The 23083-nt window shown below is 37.1% G+C and overlaps 1 protein-coding gene, 1 long non-coding RNA gene and 1 pseudogene across 3 annotated transcripts in view; 2 read left to right on the top strand and 1 right to left on the bottom strand.

The window, feature by feature from the left end:
• The window catches only part of LOC149503418 (uncharacterized), a 28968-nt gene extending 27223 nt beyond the window's left edge, over positions 1–1745 (bottom strand). Inside the window, exon 1 of the long non-coding RNA XR_016324778.1 lies at positions 980–1745. This is a non-coding gene — a long non-coding RNA (uncharacterized LOC149503418). The remainder of the gene's footprint in view (positions 1–979) is intronic.
• ced-6 (PTB domain-containing adapter protein ced-6) overlaps positions 1–22597 on the top strand; it is a 68691-nt gene extending 46094 nt beyond the window's left edge. For both annotated transcript variants that reach the window (XM_089735924.1, XM_089735921.1), the window contains exons 2-11: positions 5872–5989; positions 8516–8680; positions 11893–12131; positions 12659–12761; positions 13408–13576; positions 14441–14546; positions 15633–15715; positions 16444–16533; positions 17694–18085; positions 18521–22597. In XM_089735924.1, the coding sequence (XP_089592050.1) occupies positions 5873–5989; positions 8516–8680; positions 11893–12131; positions 12659–12761; positions 13408–13576; positions 14441–14546; positions 15633–15715; positions 16444–16533; positions 17694–18085; positions 18521–18598 (1542 nt within the window). In that variant the 5' untranslated portion in view covers position 5872 and the 3' untranslated portion in view covers positions 18599–22597. The remainder of the gene's footprint in view (positions 1–5871; positions 5990–8515; positions 8681–11892; positions 12132–12658; positions 12762–13407; positions 13577–14440; positions 14547–15632; positions 15716–16443; positions 16534–17693; positions 18086–18520) is intronic.
• On the top strand, positions 16755–16847 carry LOC149503417 (U6 spliceosomal RNA; annotated as a pseudogene).
• Positions 22598–23083: the final 486 nt, after the last annotated feature.

The raw sequence follows: 23083 nt of genomic DNA, 5'->3' as shown, positions 1-23083 counted from the left end.
TTTCTATAATTACCTACTAGTGGTCCCGCTTTTTTTTTTTGCTGGTAGCCTACAGAGGCTATTCCAGCGGAACCTTAACTAGTAGGTGAGCTCACGGGGCTCAAACCTGACGACGATGCTAACACGAACCCTAGCAAGAGTCGTGCTTCGCAGAATCTACCACCGGATCGGAAACGCGACCCACTGAGAAGATCCGGCGAGAAACTCAGTGGGCTGTGTCTGAGAGTTACGGTGGTCCCGCAGTAGTCGAAATTCGACTATAATGAATTGAAATTGTAAGTTTGTACACTATTATGATTCTATTTTCAAAGACTATTATACTTCTATAATCACAAATTTCGCCAAGACTACACTATAGAAAAATAATAATAAAGACAAACAATATTTAATCTATTATCAATTTGACCACAGACGTCAAGAACAAAAGTTTGACAAGAAATAAATAGTATGCATGCGTGTGTGCGTCAAATACATGTTATGTAGTGTGTGTAATGTTTTATTTATTAATTTAATATATTTTTTAGGCATAATTTTAAAAAATATTAACAATGTAATATTACAAGTCTCAAATACAAAGCGCGCGAAAAAACAAATTGTTATTTCTGTTTGCTATTTAAGCTTGTTTTTCTTGTTTTTAAACGACATACATAATTAGTACCGTTTTTGTTTTGTTTCATCTGCTTACAAAGCAAAAAGGTGCAAAATAAGTTTTCACTTTCTTAAATCAAGATAAAGTAAACATATCGTCATTATAAATCCACTGCTGCTTATAAGTCGGACTGTGTTATTTGTCTACATAACGAAAACCCGTTTCCAATTAACATAATATTAAAATAAATTAAAAGAAAACCGCTGTTTTAGTTTAATGAAAAAAATAATATTAATTAAAATCTTTCCCGTATAATAGCCGGCAAACTTCTTGAGCATTTGTTGACGTAGTGGGGGTAAGTTTGCGCATGGTACACTCACGTGCAAAAACATTATTTACTCTGCGTCATAATGCAATTAAATTATTAAAATCAACATATGTATTTATTTATATATTTATTAGAACATCAACAAAAAATATAGGTTAATAATTGTAATAATTTAATCTTGGGGTAAAATAGATATTCCTTCTATTAAGTCAAAACTAGAGCTGTTGCCAGGTCTTCGTTCAGTTGAAGCGAAGCTGGTATTTGTAATTTTTTTTTCGTTATCATAATCTTGACCATTATCATCATCACTGTTTTCATCACCCGAGTCGCCATCATCGTGATAAGTCGACATAGGGCTCATCGGTGTAGTTTACAACTCGGTCGGTTCGATCTTCTTTTTTGTCTATAATTAATTATTTTTTGAAGATATTCGATTCGTAGTAATCGAATGTTACTTTTTTCAATTACCAGCTTCCGATTATTTTCTGTTTTCTTTTTCCATCTGAAGCCTAGCTCTTTCATAATTCGTCGTAAACTTCATTCCGAGCCATTAAAATGTATACCTTCTTTAAAATTTTCGAAGCCTTTCTACGGTACGGAGTTTCGCTGCTTGTTATGTAGTTATTATGATTACATCTTTTTATTACAGATTGAACGAAACTATCCATTCCGGTAACTTTCTTCTTCCCTGATCTTTTCTTACCCGGAGTCCCAAGCACGATGAGCAAGCCAGAGCCTTTAGCTTCGTTAATAATGCACCTAACAGTACTCACTGATGTTTTTGTTGCTTCCGAAGTTGCGTCTGTTTTACTTTTTCCATATATTATATCATTCTTCCCCTGTATATTATATATTTCATATCATTCTTCCCCTGTATATTATATATTTCATATCATTCTTCCCCTGTTTTATAATGAAGCAATATACGTCGTACACAAATTTTCTACCCTTTCTTTTGAATACTACACCAGTTTGTCGCGGCATAGTGTATTTTTTATAAAAAATCAACAAACATTCAACAAATAGCAATGGCAACAAAGTCAACAAGCAATTATAACAAAATATAACTTAACGATTAATAACGATAGACTTTTCACTGTACGCAAGCGTACTTTTGGGAGCAAGCGGAACGAAGGCGCGGTGCGGGACGCAAGGTTCGACTGATCTACCAATAACGCGCTCGATACGATTTCCCCTGCCGTCGCGCCTCACCCTCACCACCAAAGTGATCTAAAATTCGGTTCTGCGCAGTCAAGGTCATTTGCTCACGATGTTTGCCGGTTACTATAACTACTGTGTGTAACTTTTATTTATATCAAATGTGGTGACGTAAGCGCCGCCATTACAAAAAGATTTTCAAGTAAAAAACGCGGGAAACACAGTCATTAGAGTTGCATTTCGACGATTGGCGCGACGATAATTTTTTGATTAGTACCTATTTGAAAATTTTGTTCAACTATTTTTAGTGACATCAAAAAATTTCCTTGTAAAGAATATCTATTCTTGAGTTAAATAACTTTCGCTACTACAGTGTTGTTATCTTATGTATACTATAAGGTTGTTATATATACGAAATCATTTTAATTTTCATAAAACTTTTACAAAGGTGTGTGTTATTTTTTTTATTGCTTAGATTGCTTAGACGAGCTCACAGCCCAACTAATGTTAAGCGGTTACTGGAGCCCATTGACATCTACAACGTAAATACGCAAACCACCTTGAGATATAAGTTCTAAGGTATTTAAGGAGATATAATTCTAAAGGCTGCCCCACCCTTCAAAGCGAAACGCATTACTGCTTCACGGCAGAAATAGGCAGGGTTGTGGTACCTACCCGTGCGGACTCACAAGAGGTCCTACCACCAGTAAAAAATGATGATGATGTGACAAGGTGACTTCCACAGGAAGCTACGACCGATAGTTGTCAGTGACACTAAAACCGGGTTTTCCGGTCGGCGGGCTATCCGAATCTCGCCTAGATTGGCGCAATCCCAATATTAGCCCTCAGTGTAGTCCGCCGAACCAGAACCAACTTGCGTCATAGAATACGATGATTCGTGACCAGGTTACCTTTTGACAAGACGCATCTAAAACACCTCATGCCTCTTTTTTGGCTTTACTTTATCAACCCGACGTTAACTATCAACATTTCGGGTGTAGTCATTTAAAGTAATTTCCTAATCTTTTTGCACAATTACTTCCACCAAATGTTCCAAGATGAGAGGCGGCATTCACATTGACATGTCAATGTACATTACTAACCAATTCACTACAGGTGGACAATAACCTGCGTATCTAATAAAATAAAAATCCGCAATCACAATCGATAGATATATAAGGAAGTCTCTAGAACACATTCCCTTAAAGCTACCTCGATAATCGAACCAAAAAAAAAAAAAAACCTTTTTTTATTCAAATTAATAAAACGGCGCGTCAATGTTGACAAACAAAGCGAAGGTCACGGACGTTTACGCGCGCAAAACATATCGAGACATAAAGTATTGAAAACACGTAGGTATAACTCAATTCGTTTTTGTTCCTGTTAGGAGGATTGCGATTTATTACTATTTGTCGCTTCCTACACGACTATCAGGTACATTAGTTCCGGTTGGCAGGTATTTCTATTCTTTTGTCTTTGTCATTTTTTTTTTTTATTATCATATGCGTCGGGGATTTTTGCGGATGCGCGATTAAATAGCTTCACAGCAATCATTCGTAAGCGAATTGCTTTTGCCCAATAATGCGACACTGGACACGGGTGCGAGTTGAGCACTCTGGATCCAAACCAGCCTTTAGGTTAAGGTAGTTTTCATGTTGATTTTGAGTTTTTGTTATTATTATTATTAAAATTTTATTTTTTGTTTTTATTTTTACTATTATTGCTTTTGTTTTAGTCCGAGATCGTAGTTATTATTTTTATTTAATTCTAGTATAAATGAAATGTTAATGCAGTGTAATGAAGTGTAATATGGATGAAAAATCTGAAGTAAATGAAATAAATAAATATAAATATGGCTGGATTCTGGTATTTTAGTCAAAATTTCAATTTTATAGCTTGCTATGTGCAAATTAGAACGGAGTGAAATGACACAGGTATAATTTGAAATTGAATGTAATGAAGGCGTCCTTGGACAGTTTCCTGCCAATTTGTCAGGAACAAACAAAAAAAATAGCAAAATATTGACCCAACTTACATAATGGAAGCGATTTCAGAATGTCTCTTACGAATTTACTTTTATTTATTTATTTATGTACACACAAAAAAGAAGACATAGTACAGAGTAATAGGAAAATTATGTATAAAGGCACTGCGTATTTCTTTAAGAAATCTCTTCCAGCAGACCGGCCTGAATTTCCATTTTCATACTTTAACAAAAAAAAATCCCTCTAAAACTACGAATAATCTAAAAGTCTTATTAACGTTGAATGGACATTTCCTATTATTGACGATTGATCAAGGTCGTTTTGTACACGTTTATCGAACACAGAATCATGTTTTATTTGACCAATGACTTCTCACCCAACTTTTTTGCCTCTAAGTAATCACGGGCGGCCCGGCTGCGATTGATCAATGGCAGGCTTGGGCATCATAGCGATGGCGGCTCGTTTAAGGCAAAAAAATAAATGAATAGCAATTCTCTCAATAACAATATTAACGTAATTTTTAGATCGAAATTTCGTGGATATTCAATGCAAAAATTTCACTAAAGCGTCTTGGAATTCCCATGTTTTTTTTTTTTTTTTACATAACCTGATAAGCCGACTTAACCTAATAGGTGTATGGCTCAAATAAAGAATTAAAAAAAAAAAAAAAAACAACCTGATAGTCTTAAGTAGCTATTTCAGCGTAAGCTTAACTAGTAGATGAGTTCACGGGGCTCAAACCAGAGTGATGCTAACACTGACCCTAGCAAGAGCAGTGCTTCGCAGAATCTACCATCGGATCGGAAACGCGACCCACTGAGAAGATCCGGCGAGTAACTCAGTGGGCTGACCCATTATAATGATACAAGGAAAACACTGAATACATAAGCGCGCGCTTACATTTTTTCTCAGCACAATTTACAAGAAATGTTAGCTAATTTAAGCGTCAAGCAAAAATGAATTAATTATCTGTGGGTTTTACCCAACTCATGTTTACTCTATGGTTTTAATGCGATCTAACTTTGTCATTATATAAATACCTGTAATGTTTTGTCGGATAGATGTATGTTATCTTGTTTGATTGACGCTCGTAATGTACATATATCCGTAGTTCGAGAAGAAATATCAGCACTTTTTTTCTTGAGACGCGGGGGCCGAGCCTCCTAAGTGGGATCCGCGTCGGGGGGGCGCGCTAGTATGTGCAAACTGCCAGTATGGTAGCGGGATCACCCACTAAACGACTCCCCTCACTCTCACCCGTCTGATCCTTGCTCGACACAGAATTAAAGTAGGGGTATCGCTGGAGTACTTCCTAGTACTTATTTATTTATTATTATTTGTGGTCATAGGTTAACAAAGTTGGTGCTTAATATTAATAAATGTATCACTATGTCCTGCTAATAAAGCGTATTATTATTAGGTTTAAGTATAATCTACATAAAAACATTAATCTTAAATTATAATTATTTAAATACTTCTCCCGTTTGAGAGAGTGAGTGAGTGAGTGAGTGAGTGCGTGAGTGCGTGAGTGAGTGAGATAAGTGATTGAGTGAAAGAGAGAGAGAGAGAGAGAGTATTCTTTATTGTACACCAAAAAACAAATAAACAGTGCAATACATTAAATACAAAAAAAGTACAATTGGCGGTCTTATCGCTAAGAGCGATCTCTTCCAGACAACCATCAGGTGGACAAGAATCATTTGGAAACGAATCAATTCGTAACGTAACCTAAAATGGTTTTACGTAATGAGACCGCGTAAACATAGCCGAACATAAAGCTTGTTTCAATTTGACTTTTTTTTTCTTTGCAGAATGTCGACCCTGCTCTTCTGGCAGGGTAAGGGCAAAGGGAACGGGGCACCGAACGGCCGCAACTGGATCCACGCTCCGGACTCGCTCGTCAAGGGCCACGTCGCCTATCTCGTTAAGGTAAAAATATAGTAGTTTTAAGTCCGTCGCAGCTGAAAATATGACGTCATCACTGGACAGAAACAGTTGATCGCGGATCGCTCGCTGTGGCGCAGCGCCTTGATAATTAATACACTCAACAAGTTTTATTATTCGTAGCTCAACATATAAGACGTTAAGGACTTAAGACGTTAAGACTCGTCGCTTACGTCGATTTAGGTATATGCTTTTTAACCGACTTCAAAAAAAAGGTTGTCAATTCGACTGTTTTTTTTAATGTGTGCTAAATGCTCAAAGCTATTGGTTCTTTACTGGTGGTAGGACCTCTAATGAGTCCGCACAGGTAGCTACCGCTACCACCACCCTGTCTATTTCTGCCGTTAAGCAGTTTTTTTTCCTCCCTATGCTGATAGCCTTGATAGGCTATTTCAGCTTCGCCCTAATGTTTGTAGGTGAGCTCACGGGGCTCAAACCGGAGAGTTGCTAACACTGACCCTAGCAAGAGCAGTGCTTCGCAGAATCTACCACCGGATCGGAAACGCGACCCACTGAGAAGATCCGGCGAGAAACTCAGTGGGCTGTGTCTATGGGTTAGTTGTAATGCGTTTCGGCTTGAAGGGTGGATCAGCCGTTGTAACTAACTATACTGAGACCTTAGAACTTATATCTCAAATCGGGTGGCGCATTTACGTTGTAAATGTCTATGAACTCCAGTAACCACTTAACACCAGGTGAGCTGTGAGCTCGTCCACCCATGTAAGCATTAAAAAAAAAGCTATTCCTTCTCGTGTGGTGGCTGAAATAGGCAGGTTGGTAGTACCCTAATACCTACCTACCCGTGGTGGACTCACGAAACGCCCTGCCAACTGTAGTACTAGTAAAGAAGCAGTCAGTGTCTCTATCGCTTAGTTTATTTTCTTCCGTTTTAAGAGTTCTAAAAGTTTCTAAGAGTTCCCTAGCCGCGGAGACCTTGTAGGTTTTTGGCTTATACTTTATTTTTATTAAATTTATTCCTTTTCTTTTATTTAAATTTTTATCAATTTGAAAAAAAATCGATTAAACAACATCCTCGAACACGCATATTGGACATCCCTTTTCTTGACATCGTATAAATTCGGTAATTCTCGGTACGGTTCGGAAAGTTCACCTGCTACTATATTCAGACTCGCCAAGTTACGTCGGTCGTATTGTAATGAGCGATTTAGTGGGCAACTTCATTCTGTAAATTTTGTGTCACGGTGCGCGCTCATCGTAAAATTTCACTCTCATCAATTTTTCATAACGCGCCTAAAGAAATATAACTTCAATAATGTTCTGTTTGATGAATTAAATTGGCATTATGTCAGACGACTGAAACACAAAAGACTTGACCGACATCAATGCGTTCCGTTATCTACGGAGCCTGGCAGAGTCAAAACCGTGAACTAATGACCCGGTTGCCACAACAAAAGGGCTTCACTTACACCAGTTCCCGATAATACATCCACGCGGCGACGATAAAACTGTTGATGCTACACGCGTGAAGATAGCCGGAGCGTGGCGCTGGAACCGCCCCCTTATTCTATACGACAACGACGCAATGCGTAATCAATCGGTTTTATCTATCTTCTATACTAATATATAAATCTACAGTGGTTTTCACGGATGTTCCGTTATAAATACTGAACCGTGCATCCGATTGACTTGAAACTTGGTATCCATGTAGAAAGTACATGTACTTAATGGATAGGCTAATATTTATATGAGCGTTGAACTCCCTACACCAATTGCGGGGGCGTTAATGATGAGAATCTTTGTGGGGGTGAGAAATAATAATGTTAATTTTAAATGCCCAGCGAAGCAGACGTGTCCAGCTAGTTAGTTGTATATAAAAATGAATTGCTGTTCGTTAATCTCGGTAAAACTCGAGAACGGCTGGACCGATTTGGCTAATTTTGCTCCTTGAATTATTTGTGGAAGTCCAGAGAAAGTTTAAAAGGTAGATAAATGAATGAAAATGTTCGGAATTAAATAATAAAAATAACAATTTTGTTTTTCTTTTGATGGGGGACACGATGGATGGATTTCTTTTGTTTGTTTTAAGTTTATTTTATACAAAAGTTTAGGTATTTTATTTATCGATTTAGGCACTACGAAGTCTGCCGGGTCAGCTAGTTCGTAATAAAAATGACGGTATAACAAACAAAAGGCGATAATCTAATTTATATGCGACGATAAAGTTACCGCCCACCACTGCACTATATCATTCAGCCGTGAATTTCTAGTGATCTGGTGGTAGGACCTCTTCTGAGTCAGCACGGGTAGTTGGTGGTCCACCCCGCCTCCTTCTGCCGTGAAGCAGTAATGCGTTTCGGCTTGAAGGGTGGGGCAGTCGTGTAACTATACTAAGACCTTAGAACTCATATCTCAAGGTGGGTGGCGCATTTACGTTGTAAATGTCTATGGGCTCCAGTAACCACTTAACACCAGGTGGGCTGTGAACTCGTCGACAATCTAAGCAATTTTTTTTTTAAACCTAAAAATAAATAAACATTTTCTCGATTTCAGTTCCTCGGCTGCACCCAAGTAGACCAGCCGAAAGGCATCGAGGTGGTCAAAGACGCAATCAAGAAACTACAGTTCACACAGCAACTGAAGAAGTCCGAAGCGAAAGATGGCGCGAAATGCAAGAAAGTGGAAATAACGATATCTGTGGACGGTGTTGCCATACAGGTAAGTTAACCTGTGATATAGTAGTTTTTTCCTTATTTTTTGTAACGAATGTAGGTGTTTATTTTGATATGGCTATGGTGGCTAAGACTCATAATTAGAGATCAGACAGGCAGCCGGTTTGAGCCCCGAGGCTCACCTACACGCTAGGGTAACGCTGATATAGTCTCTCTAGGCAAACAGCATAGGTAGGAAAAAAACTGGATACTTCTTACTGGTGGTAGGACCTCTTATGTACTGGTGGTAGGACCTCTTATGAGTCCGCGCGGGTGGGTACCACCGCCCTGCCTATTTCTGCCGTGAAGCAGTAATGCGTTTCGGTTTGAAGGGTGGGGCAGCCGTTGTGACTATACTGAGACCTTAGAACGTTGTAGATGTCTATGGGCTCTAGTAACCACTTAACACCAGGTGGGCTGTGAGCTCGTCCACCGTTCTAAGCAATAAAAAAAAAACTTCGTTTTCCGAGTATAGGCACGCATCAGTGTTAAATGTAATTCAGTGTATCTAAAGCACTTGCGTTCAATTTTGACGTCTACAAAATCGACCGATTAAGAAAGTTGACTAATAAAAAATTCGTAACAACCTATTTCCAGTGTACGTGAGATTTATAATTGTTTTAGTATTACGTAAAACTAATATCGTGTGCGCCTTTGGTAGTGAAAGTTTTCGCGGTTTTTATTGTCGTTCTGAATGAACCTTACCCGTTTCGTAAGAGAGTTCATTTTGTAATTAAATACACATGCGTATATAAAATTGGCAAATTATAATCGGCGGATTTAGTTGTATTAGTGAAACAATAGATAAAACGGTTGAAACTTTTCACTTTTTTTTATTATTGCTAAGATGGATGGACGAGCTCACAGCCCTCTTAGTCTTGAGTGGTTACTGGAGCCCATAGACATCTACAACGCAAATGCCACCATCCACCTAATACAAGAAAGTTTTTCTTTGCACGCGGTCTCGTCTTAAGTGCCCGTGAACAGCACGCATGCGGTCAGTGCGGGATTTAACTGCTGGCCCCACTCATCCACCAAATCAGATGGCGTTACTTCTTCACTGCAATATCATTAATGTGGTTTATCATTAGACAGGAATATAATAATTATTCGAGATGATCCCCTCATCTCCTTTTTATCATCGCACCTCCTGCCATCGGAGCAGAGTTCATCCATATTATCTGGAACCGTTGCGTTCATCGACAGTGCGTTTCCAAAAATCTTTTTTGCCACGTATCATCCGGCTTTGGAATGCACTCCCCTCCACGGTGTTTACCGAGCACTATGACATGTCCTTCTTCAAATGAGGCTTGAGAAGAGTACTTAATGGTAAGCAGCGGCTTGGCTCTGTCTCTGGCATTGCTGACGTCCATGAGCGACGGTGACCACTTTCCATCAGATGGGCCGTATGCACGTCTGCCTTCAAAGCTAAAAAAAAAATGCATAGCATTTTTTATCAACTTATGCTATTATAATTAGACAATAATAATTTAATAATAAAACAATAATAAAATAAGTCCACGTTATATTTATAAACATTAACATAAGCAAAACATTAACTGTCCCCTTCACACTCATAAACTAGACCGCGCGAGAGAGTGATGGGCAGACTTTTCATGATGCGCATGCAGTGCGACGTCACGCTGCGCGCTTATTCGCAAACACTACACAAGCGCAATTTGTGAATGTGTTGAACGCGTGCTACATGCTAAGCGGAGTGGAGGGTGTTAGGTTTTATTTTCGTTACGGAATATCTTGATTCCGTCGCCGCGCTCAAAGCACGCGATAAAGCTATGCAATTGCTTAAAAAAATGATAATTATGTTTACGATTAAATCTACCAGTTATTAATGTTCATTGTCTTCATATTATTTCAGATGTTTCGAATTCTTCACAATTTTCGTGTTCAAAGACTACTAAGTCGTCGACCTTTGAATATTACGAAAACTACCCTCTAATTAACAATTTCATTAGTTCTGTTTAAAAATAATAAGTTAAATATTTTTCTTTCATATCGTTGTACTCGTATACCTCGGTAATAATTATCAATAATAATCTTATTACGGTTAGGGATAAATAAAAACTTTTCATCGAAATACGAAGTTAAGACTCAATTTAACTATCACGATACATGTTTACAATATCGCAAGTCACTTATATCGCTTCGCTTCAGTGGATCTGGTCACTCTTTCGCTTCGAGTAGAACACATTACTGACAGTCTTCATCGCGACTTTTTAATGCCTCTATAGTCGACGCGACATGTCTACAATTTTGCAGAACGTTTCCGATAGCACTAGTCGTTTCGATATCCGTTTGCGATATGTGACAACAGATGGCGTTACTCGTATCGCCATAATGCTTCTCGAACGTAGAACTAGTTGATTTGAAATATATTTTTGCTATTCGACTACAGATGGCGTTACTCGTACCAGCATAACGATATGAAATCGTACTACACAATACAATCTTAAATGCGAAACAAGCGTTCGCCTTTAGCATAAAAAAAACCTAGGAATTTCTATCATGCGCAGGTCGTAGTTAAAATTTAATTTAAGATTATTTGAAGACGCCCTATTAAAACAGAATCTTTTATCGTCTTCTCGCATTAAAACTGTATAATCTCAAAACTTACTAATTTTACAGGAGAGTGTTTTAAAGGTTTAACATGTGATATTTATAATATTAATCATCTTTGCAACATTTATTTTTATTTTTTACCAGTAACATTATCTGTCTATTAAAGTAAAATAAAACTCTGTATTAATTTTGGTTAATAGTAGTCAAAACAGGTAAACTAAACCTAAACTACGCTCTTTTGACGTACGTATTTAGGAGAAAAACACTGGTGATACCAAATGTATACGCATATTAACTCAATTTCGAATATTTTTTGAAATTGTACACTTTTAATGCGAAAAGACGTTATGTTGGCTATGAATGGTGACGTTTCTTAACCCTCAGACACAGCCCACTGAGTTTCTCGCCGGATCTTCTCAGTGGGTCGCGTTTCCGATCCGGTGGTAGATTCTGCGAAGCACGGCTCTTGCTAGGGTTCGTGTTAGCAACGACGTCAGGTTTGAGCCCCGTGAGCTCACCTACTAGTTAAGGTTCCGCTGAAATAGCCTCTCAAGGCTAGCTTAGGTCTAGCTAGCTCTCTAGCTTAGGTAGGAAAACAAAAGAAGTTTTAAAAAAAAAAAAATGATTAATACTACATTTTAGGAACCACGTTCGAACAATATAATGTACCAGTTCCCTCTCCACCGGATATCGTACTGCGCGGACGACAAAGGCGCCAAGAAATATTTCTCGTTCATCGCGAAAGGTGGCAGCACCGTTAACGGGGTCAACGGCCACGACGCTGGCAACACCGAGAGGCACGAGTGCTTCGTGTTCATTTCTACTAAACTCGCGTCCGAGATCACGCTCACCATCGGACAGGCCTTCGATCTGGCCTACAGGTACCGTAGCTAATATAATATTGATAAAATTATCTATATATCTATACTAATACATAAATCTATCGTGGTTTTTACGGGTGTTCCGTTATAACTACTGAACCGTGCATCCGATTGACTTGAAACCCTGTATCCATGTAGAAAATACATGTACTTATTTTGTGTAATGTAATTTATTTTCTATTTTTTAGTTGGATTTTATATAAAAGCGTATTTTGTTAGTTTTTCTAAACTATTATTTATTTTATATTACAAATAAAAATTTAATACAATAAATGAATATATTATGAATCTTTATTGCACAATAATTAAGGTCGAATTTTGAACACACATTGAGAGCTACAATAAAGTTTTTTTTTCCATTTTTTTTAAACCTTTTGCTTTTAATATTTAATAAGTCAGTGGCCAGCCAAAGTCTGGTATTACCGGATACCTAATCTATACCTACATACTCTGATCTTCTGATATTTTTACAATAAACGCTTCTCTACCATGGTCCACTATAAAACAGGCATTCCTTCCCCACACAGGAGATTCTTAAACGACAACGGCAAATACATCGAAATGCAGAAGCTTTCGTTGCAAAACAAAAAGCTTGAACTACAAATGAAAGCGTACAGGACTAGACTTCAGGTAATGGATTCATATATATGTAATAAATAAATAAATAAATAAAACCTCTTTAGGTCTTCTCATGATAACTAATTCTTTTAAATACAAAAACACATGAATTTAAATTTACTATTTATTTCGACTCGCTCATTTTGATATCGAAAATAATTCAATAAGTAAAAGAAAATAACAAAAATAGTGAATATTCATTAGAAACAAATTAAGACCACATAACGAGGAGTGAAAGGATATTTATATATTTCCACCGATCCACTAACAGTGCTTTTAGGTCAGCGCCGGTCACCGTTCTCGTCGAACCCGTCGCTTGCGACGAAGGGCTCGGCGAGTAAATTAACCCACGGACAGAGCCCACTGAATTTCTCGCCGAATATTCTCAGTGGGTCGCGTTTCCGATCCGGTGGTAGATTCTGCGAAGTACTGCTTTTACTTGGGTTAGTGTTAGCAACGTCGTCAGGCTTGAGCCCCGTGAGTTCACCTACTTGTGAGGTTACGCTGACATAGCCTCTCAAGGCCATCAGCTTAGGTAGAAAAAAAAACGCACACATGTGTCCCAGTGTTCTTGAAGAGGTTATTCAAATCAAATAGTTATTTCCACAAGGAAACCATTAGCCATTACTAATCATTGGGTCTTCTTCATCAATTCCAGGAGCTGTCGAAGGTCACGTATAAAGACGACCTCTCCGCCTACCTGGCCAGGAACAGTCTCTCCGACATAACAGAGTTCAAGGTACCCCAGGAGTTGGAGAAGCAGCTCGCCTCGCTGACCTTAGCCAACGGCTTTAGCGCTATGAACGGGAACAAGACTCCTGAAATCGGTGAGTTTTTGTGTAGCGATTTCGACAGAACATTCTAGATTATACTCACTAAAACTGGTTTTTACTCCTTTTTACTGGTGGTAGGGGTACTCTTGTGAGTCCGTGCGGGTAGCTACCACCACCCTGCCTATTTTTGCCGTGAAGCAGTAATGCGTTTCGGTTTGAAGGGTGGGGCAGCCGTTGTAACTACACTTGAGACCTTAGAACTTATATCTCAAGGTAGGTGGCGCATTTTCGTTGTAGATGTCTATGGGCTCAAGTAACCCCTTAACACCAGGTGGGCTCTGAGATCGTCCACCCATCTACGCAATAAAAACAAAAATAAAACTCATATATCATATACCATTTCTTCGCTCTCTTCTTCGCTTTCTCGTAAGAGTGTGGTGGGTGCCTAAGAACACTCCCAACCCAAACTTAGCTCATGAAAGTCGTAAAAGGCGACTAAGAGCCAAAGCCTAACCAAAGTGAATACAACCTAGGCCCAAGGTCAAGGCCAAGCATTTCCCAAGGAGGATTGACGTTAAGCAGGCGGCCGATCATAAAAATAATTACCAAAACTTAGAACAACATGAGCGAAGCTTGTAGATTTTTTTTCCTCCTATGCTGATAGCCTTGAGAGGCTACTTCAGCTTTACCGTAACGTGTAGGTGGCTCATGGGGCTCAAACCGGAATGTTGCTAACACTGGCCCTAGCAAGAGCGGTGCTTCGAAGAATCTACCACCGGATCGGAAAAGATCCGGCGAGAAACTCAGTGGACTGTGTCTATGCTTGTAGATATGCGACAGATACAGTAATGAGATATCGTTGGGCACTCTGAACTAGATTCCGTTGCCTTTAGACATCGCGGCCATATTTGTTTTCAGGCACAGACTCCACATCAAACAACTCAACGGACACGTTCAATTCAAGCGACAACAATCTGCTTCTCCCCACCCCGCCGCCGACACATAATGGGAAGATGAGCGCCGGGTGAGTGAATTGAATAGAGACTTAAATAGTTTACACAGCGCAGCGAATTTTATGCATGAAAGTGTTGAGCGAAACTCGCCTCTCGAGTGCATATGTTTAAAATGTATTTTCGTGTGCAATAAAGTATACTCTGTCTAAGTCTTTATCATTTTGTAATGACAGGTTATATAGAATGGGTGTGCAAAGAGGAACCATCTAGCCATCTCCCTCGCACGCCCTAGTTTAATAACAGTGACGTCATGAAACAGCTATACGCAATCTTACAAATGTTACCAACTTCAAAAATCAATTTGTTACTAAATTTTCTATTAAGACAACTTTATGTATATTGAACTGATAAAGTTCTTATTATTATGATATGATGGGGACAAATATCTGATTGTCTTTAAATCTATTTTACTTTTGAATTGGGTTCCTGTTTAGAGGATACTTTGATTCAGGGAAGCGAAGTGGACTGTGTTTTAAGGGGTTTCAAGTCTTTGACTTAGTATATATGTATACGGACGACATTTGCAACGACGTAGGGTAGGAAACACTGCTGCTGCTAATGGGAAGCGAAGGGAATGGTACAGCAGTGGAAGGAAATGGAAGGTTCTTTTTATTGCATACATGGGTAGATCATAGCCTGGTGTTCAGTGGTCACTGGAGCCCATAGACATCTACAACGTAAATGCCGCCACCCACCTTGAGATATGAGTTCTAACGACTCAGCATAGTTACAACGGCTGTCCCACCCTTCAAACCGAAACGCATTACTGCTTCACGGCAGAAATAGGCAGGGCGGTGGTACCTATCGGTACGGTTTCAGGAGAGGCCTTACCGCCAGTAATTACGAAAATTATAATTTTGAGACTTTGATTTTTATTACACGATGCTATTCCTTCACAGTGGAAGTCAATCGTGAACAAATGTTGAGTACGTATTTCACTAGAAAAATTGGTACCCGCCTGCGGGATTCGAACTCCGTTGCATCGCTAGACACGAATGCACCGGATGTCTTATCTTTTAGGCCGTGTCGACTTCACAACGTGCACGCGTATCTTCAATTTATAACGATTGTTATTAATAAACTATTTATGTTTTCAGTAAGGGACTCCTCGATCTGCCAAAGAATCCCGTCGTAGGTCCGAGACTTGAGGAGCTGATACTCAACTCAGATTCGGACAGCGGTAAGTGAATACGTGTGTGTGAAGAGGGGCGTTGGGGGGGGGGGGGGATTGTTGTAGTTTGAAAATTAAAGTGGGTTAACTAAAATATATATATATGAGAAAATGATTTTTAATACGCTTTTATTAGCTACAGACTGTATGTATGTAACGGAATCTTTGAACATGATTTTGACCCCTTCAAGACGTCGGATTAACTTGAAATTTGGCATACTTATTAAGGAGCGATGACAATTCAATATTTAAAAAAAATTGGAAAAGCTTAAATTCAATTAAAAAATGAAAAATAAATAAATACATAGTTTAAAAATACTAAAAAATACGCTTTTATAGAAAATCCAACAAAAAAAAAAATCATAAATTTGAATTAAAAATAGTTTAAGAAAAAATGATTTTATTGTAAAGATATTATCAAAATAACCCTTCTACTCATATCTGTTCATAAAATATTTATAACTACTGATACCATACACCCCACGCTTTTTTTACAATAAAATCGTTTTTCTTACACTATTTTTAATTCAAATTTATTAAAAAAAAAATTCTATTGTTTAGTTGGATTTTCTATAAAAGCGTATTTTTTTAGGTTTAGTTTTTAAACTATTATTTATTATACTTTACTTTGAGTTTTACACATTCCGTCTCTTTTAAATTAAGCGCATACCATACACCTTATATATAAAAAAATAATAAATCGAATAATAATAATCGAAATGTTAATCTTTATTCAGATTTTGATCCTCGCGCCCACGAATCGGACCCCGTCCTCCGCTATCCAGGTCTGACCATGGACAGCACCATGTCTCCGGCGCCTCCGTTACGTAAGTCTTCTAAACCAAACTCATTTAACTTTTCCTATAGCTTGAAAGCTTGAAAACGACTATTTAGAGTTGTCATCATAATTAACAAATGCGAGATACTAAACTATGCTCCAATTGTTTTAAGTATATTTTATACAAAAGTTTAGGTCTTTTACTACTAGTCAACTAGTACTAAATAATTTACAAAATAATTGTAATTATAATAATTAATAAAATAATTTGTACTTGCTTCGGCAGTACATATACTAAAATTGGAACGATACAGAGAAGATTAGCATGGCCCCTGCGCAAATCGTGAAGCGTTCCACATTTTTCTTTTTTGCCACGTACCACCCGGCTATGGAATGAGCTCGCCTCCACGGTGTTTCCCGAGCGCTATGACATGTCCTTCTTCAAACGAGGCTTGTGGAGAGTATTAAACGGTAGGCAGCGGCTTGGCTCTGCCTCTGGCATTGCTGAAGTCCATGGGCGACGGTAACCACTCACCATCAGGTGGACCGTATGCTAGTCTGCCTACAAGGGCAATAAAAAAATAAAAAAAAACATTAATTACAAAGATAAATCACGCGTTTCAAGCGAAATGTAGCTGAAACCATTTTTTTTCTTCTTTTTTTATTGCCTTTTAGGCAGATGACCTTACGGCCCACCTGATGGTGAATGGTTACCGTCGCTCGTGCACTTCAGCAATGCCATGGGCAGAACCAAGCCGCTGCCTACCGAATCTTCAGAAAAAGTGCACGTTTTTATTTTTTAATGTATGATGCTTTCAGACTATACTATACTATAGTGCCATATTATAGTATAGCGCCCTATACTTAGCCAATAATATATAGTGCAGTATAGTGTGACGTGTCCATAACAATGTATGGTGTGCGATATTGTTGTGCTATGAGCTATAAACTATATGCTATTATGTTATAGCCTAGTCTGAAAGCGGTTTAATGTCGAAGGGTGAAAGGTTATTTATTATATCGCGCTACGTCATGTCCTTCTTCAAACGAGGCTTGTGGAGAGTACTTAACGGTAGGCAGCGGCGTGGCTCTGCCCCTGGCATTGCTTCGGTCCATGGGCGACGGTAACCACTCACCATCAGACGAGCACAACGTTTGCCTACAAGTGCAATAAAAAAAAAATAAAAAAAAAATCGATTCGCGTTCCAGTGGCGCCGCCGCCTAAAGCGTCGAAACGTCAAACGCCGCCGCACAACCCGGCGACGCCGCCGCACCAGCCGACGACGCCGCGGCGAGCGCCCGCCGCGAACCCGAGCGACCTGTTCGGCTCGGCGCCGTTCGTGCACAGCTCTACGCCCGCGCAAGCTCCGTTCGCGCCGACGCCCAACTACAACATAAGCGACTTCAACCTCCAAACGTCGGTGTTCACGGCGAACCTCACCGGCTACGACCCGTTCGAAGCTCAGAAGACGGGCGCGAACATATTCGGGAACGATTACGCGAACGCGTTCGCCGGCTTCGGGAATCTGAGCGACAAACAGACGGTCGAATTGAACAGCAGCTTCAACGGGTTCCTAGATAAGACCATATCGGAGATGAAGGTACGTGAATTTTAATAAATAAATAAAAAACAACTATTTAATACAATCAGTTTTTTTATCTACCTAACCTGAAAGCCTTGAGAGGCTATTTCAACGTAACCTTAACTAGTAGGTGAGCTCACGGAGCTCAAACCGGAGTGATGCTAACACTGACCCTAGCAAGAGCAGCGCTTCGCAGAATCTACCACCGGATCGGAAACGCGACCCACTGAGAAGATCCGGCGAGAAACTCAGTGGGCTGTGTCTATGACTACAATCAGTAATGTAGAACGAAATTCTGTTCTTTTTTTTTATTGCCTTTGTAGGCAGAAGAGCATACATCCTACCTGATGGTGAGTGGTTACCGTCGCCCATGGACGTCAGCAGTGCCAGGAGCATTACCTACCTTGTATTCTTAGCCATTTGCCATATCAAAACCTTTTTTGTTGCCAACAGGACGGATTCACGAGGGGCATAACGTTCGGAAACGACGATTTCTCAATAGACAATCTCGATCCTTTAAAGAAAAATTAAATGAACGATAAATAATATATAATTTAAATTTAAAAAAACGAAAACACAAAAATAATTTAATAAAATGCGATGTTAGGAATGTATTTGTAAAAGACATAGGGAACATATCTAAAATGCCTATGTTTTTTTTTTGTTAAATAATTTGCTTGACGATTTTAGCAAGCCTACTGTGCGTTAATATTTATATTAAATCGATGGTCCCTGTATGAATAAAAGCATGAAACAAGTTTTGATATTGAATACAAAAAAATATAGCTTGGACGTTTATGCGTATGTCAAATTTCATAATTTAATGCAACATAAAAAAAAAAACAATCGACTTTGATTTATGATTTATATATAATTTGAGAGACATGAGAGCTTGAAAGTGTCTTCTACTAAAGGCATCTTATTCTTATCAAGCTCATAAATACTTATCATATTTACATTAACATAAAAAATACATACATAACACAATTTACTTTCGTTTTGAGCCGTTTCCTATAACTCTGTGTTGCTAATTTTTTAATAATATAGATAAAGTCTACGCAAATCATTAATACACTAAATACACTAATTTGAATTTTAGTGAGTGAAACCCTACTTCATTTTAATAAAACGTCAAATTAACGAAATGTCACGAGAATATTGACGTATTTAGAGCAAACCCTTGAATGATAATCTGTACAGCCTTAACTGAAGTTAAATTTACCACAACTCATGTAATTGTTTTTCGCTGGGTCATATTATGTGAAGAGGTTCTAAAATAGAAAAAAAGAAATTAAGTTTTAGTTAACGAAGCTTACGGATTAATTTTGATAGGGAGAACAGTGCAGCCATGATGTTTTTTTTCTTCTTTTAAACAGTTAACGCTTTCATTGAAGGCTGTATCTTGAATTATGTGTTTAAATTTCATTCGCACATTAACGTTAAAGTAAAATTTGTATTAAACGTGTAATATCCAGCCAGAAATAATAACAATATTTATATTGACACACTCCAGGGACCGTCGAAAAAACTATGCAAAACTAATAAAAGAAACAATGTATTTTTAGTTAGCAAACTAGTTTTTAAACTAAATTATGTGCGAACGCATTATAGTGTTGCCATCGCTATTGGTCACGAATATTTGTGCGTCAGTGATAGTAGAATTTATTAGAAATTTCTAAAAGCGTTGCTCGAGTAGATGTAGCTTTGTGAGCTAAAAAGTGCGTCCGTTGCGAGGAAGCTTTATTCTATAGTCGGATTTTTAATTAGACGAAGCCAGCTGACAGTAGCTAATGTCACTTTGTAAAATAATGTTGCTATATTTAAAGTAATAGTGATGCGTTCAGTTCTCGTTCAATCACATAAATGAACAATGAGTGTGAAGAGTTAATCATTAATTTCAAACTATAAAAGAATATTATTTATATTTTACAATAAAATTGTATTAAAGTGATCCAATATAATAATATGTTACTAGTAGTATGTAACTACAAACAGTTTTTTTATTTTCATTACCTATGTACCTATAATTGTTATATTTTATACATCTATAGTTTCAACTATATGATGCATTGGAAATAGGACAGTCTTACAAGCTTCCTCGCAATGTTTTTCTTAATGTTTAAAACACTCGGTATTCAGTACAGGTAGATACCATAGGAACATAATGTTTCGTCGAAAACTCGTTGGTATGTACAAAGCACGGCTAAAATTCGAACCCCGTGCCCGATATCGGCAGTTCGGCACACTAACTATTCACTAGACAATCGAGGCAATTTCATTAATTCAGGAGTTTTTTCAATCGTTCACTTTGTCACAACACTATTTTTATTTCATCAAAAACTGACAACACAGTAAACGTCAGTTTACTTCGTCTAATAAAAAATCCGACTATAGTTGTCAATTAGGTTCGTTCTGAATTGAATGTACCGTTGTCACGCTCAAACATGCTCACGCTCAACAAAGATTAGTGACATCTGGGGTATGATCCTTTGTCTTGAGCATAAGATTTGTCAAGTCAAAGGTGCTGTCATCTGTAACATAATTTGACAGTAATAAATTGTCACAAAAATCCTCATTTTATATGATTCACTTTTATTAGTTCCAAACGCTGTCATCTCCTTCCTCAATGTGTTCTCATCTAGAGATATATTTTTGTAAACATTTTATTATTCTATAATATTAATCGTGAATAAAATAAAACTTATACATATAGATGAATCTCTCGAAATATTATGAATTATGACTTAACAAATAAATCTGAGTTAAAAATTAATGCTAAATATAAATATTACAACAAAAAGTATTAGAATATATTTGAGTCATTAGTTTCAGAGATAGCACTAAAAGTTATATCTATATCATCATATATACATTATACATACATTATAAATTAAACAGGATAAGCCATATAGATATATATATATATATATATAAATAAACTATGTCCCAGTGTTTTTAGTTTACTAATTAAAAAAAATACATATCACAATGTTCTAAAGACATCTAATCCCAATCTAACTTATAAATAATTTCAAAATGATTTTGCTGTCTTTGTTACTAATTGACTCAAATCTTTTAAAACTTGGGTAATCTCTTTTAAGATTTGTTAAAATTCATTTTAGATCTTTAAAATGGATTAAAATTTTAAAATGCTCAATGTCATTCCACTAAGTGCCTTTAAAGATAATGAATTGAATTTAAAATTAATATGTGATTATGATGTTTATAAAACTTATTTCAACAGTAGATTTTTTTTTTAAGAAAAACGAAAGTGTGTTTTGTTTAAAGTATTCTAACAATAAAGTTTAGGACCAAAATTGTTATGAATTAAAATTAAATTTGAAGTGAGCCTCCTTATGTTCTGTGATAATTCTCTTCAAGTTGGGGGTCTTCAAATTGTATATTTTCTATTTAAAAATATAATTGTAAAAATCCAGAGTGCGACTGAAGTATCTGAACGAAAGAAAAAAAAACTTGTAAATAAACAGCCATTTTGGTATTGCTAATTTTTTTTTCAGTAAGCCTATGATGTAGGCATTGCATTCGAAATTTAAAATTTAGTAAATTGAACTAACTATTTTAGATGCCACTTATAATATCTTAATAATTTAAAAATATTAACTAATTAAAGCTCACTTTATACATTGGATAAATCGAGTCATTATCTCTTTCATCAACGAAACACTGATAGGAATCACAAACTAGCAAACATTGACAGCCATAATTCCTAACACTGCTTAAAAAGTTTTTATTTTATGATTTTATAGTCAGTAATGAGACCTTGAAGCCAAAAATAATGAAACAGCAATACCAAAAGGCGAATTACTAACATAATATTAAAACTGTAACAAGAGGAAGACATTGTAGCTGTAAGTTTAAATACATTCCGTGAATATTAAGTATTTTAAAATAATAACTTTATTTTTGGAGAATCGTATTTGATACGGACAAAGAGTAAAATAAATATTTAAAACAAAACTCATTATTATTATTATAATTTCATTAGTAATTTAGTTTTGAATATATGTGAGTCTTATACAAGGAAATGACTAAAATTTCGACTCTTTACTAAAGCCAGACTCTAACCACTCATCATCAAATGAGCTGTAAACTTGTCTGTATTTGAAGTCAAAACAAAAATACCGTATGTTCCTGTACAAAATTCTTCTTTAAATCTTCTAACCCAAGAAATTGAAATCTAGGGAGACAACTAAATTTTTTTTTATTTACCTTTTTGAACCATCGTGTTCAAACCTTTGAACATTTTTGGATGCAAAGTAGATCCGAATTAAAAACTCTTAGGTCTCCGGTCGCTTTTTTAATTTTTGTCCGTTTCAAAACGATTTTATATTAATGATATTATTAAAATAAGTTTTATATTCTAAGTACCTATCATAAACTACTGTTGTATGGTGTTTTATATTAGTGGAATATTATTGTTTTTATTATTGTATACACTAATGTTACTATAAGGCCAAATGATATACATAATTGTGTATTTTCAATAATAAATTTATGTTTATAAAAATGTTTGCCTGTTTCCTTTTTTCTCCCAATTGTCGTAAATTCATAACTAGCGAGTACATACGGACAACATTAACCGTCTTTATTTTTTTCTATCTCACGTCTATAAATAGGTCGTGAGTTTTTATGGTATTGCCTTATAAGGTTTTTTTTATTGCTTAATTCCGTGGAAGAGCTCATAGATTAGTTAGACGAGCTCTCGACCACTTTGAGATCCGAATTCAAGTCTCATCTAAAAAATTTTTATTCACGATGTTATTCCCTCACTGTAGTAGATAATTTTGAACATTTGTTATAGTACGCATTTATTAGAAAAATTCTTACCTGCCTGCGGGATTCGAACACCGGCACAGTCGTATCATCCGATATGAGCGCACCGGGTATTTAGGCCGGATTTAGGCCACGACTACTTCAAAACGTAAACGAGCATACAGCTCATCTCATCGTGATTAGTCATCACTGCTTGCGGACATCACACCTTAACATTAGCTC

The sequence above is a fragment of the Bombyx mandarina genome, chromosome 02 (genome assembly GCF_030267445.1).
Source record: "Bombyx mandarina strain Sakado chromosome 02, ASM3026744v2".
Classification (NCBI taxonomy): domain Eukaryota; kingdom Metazoa; phylum Arthropoda; class Insecta; order Lepidoptera; family Bombycidae; genus Bombyx; species Bombyx mandarina.
This window is presented reverse-complemented; position numbering and strand designations above follow the sequence as displayed.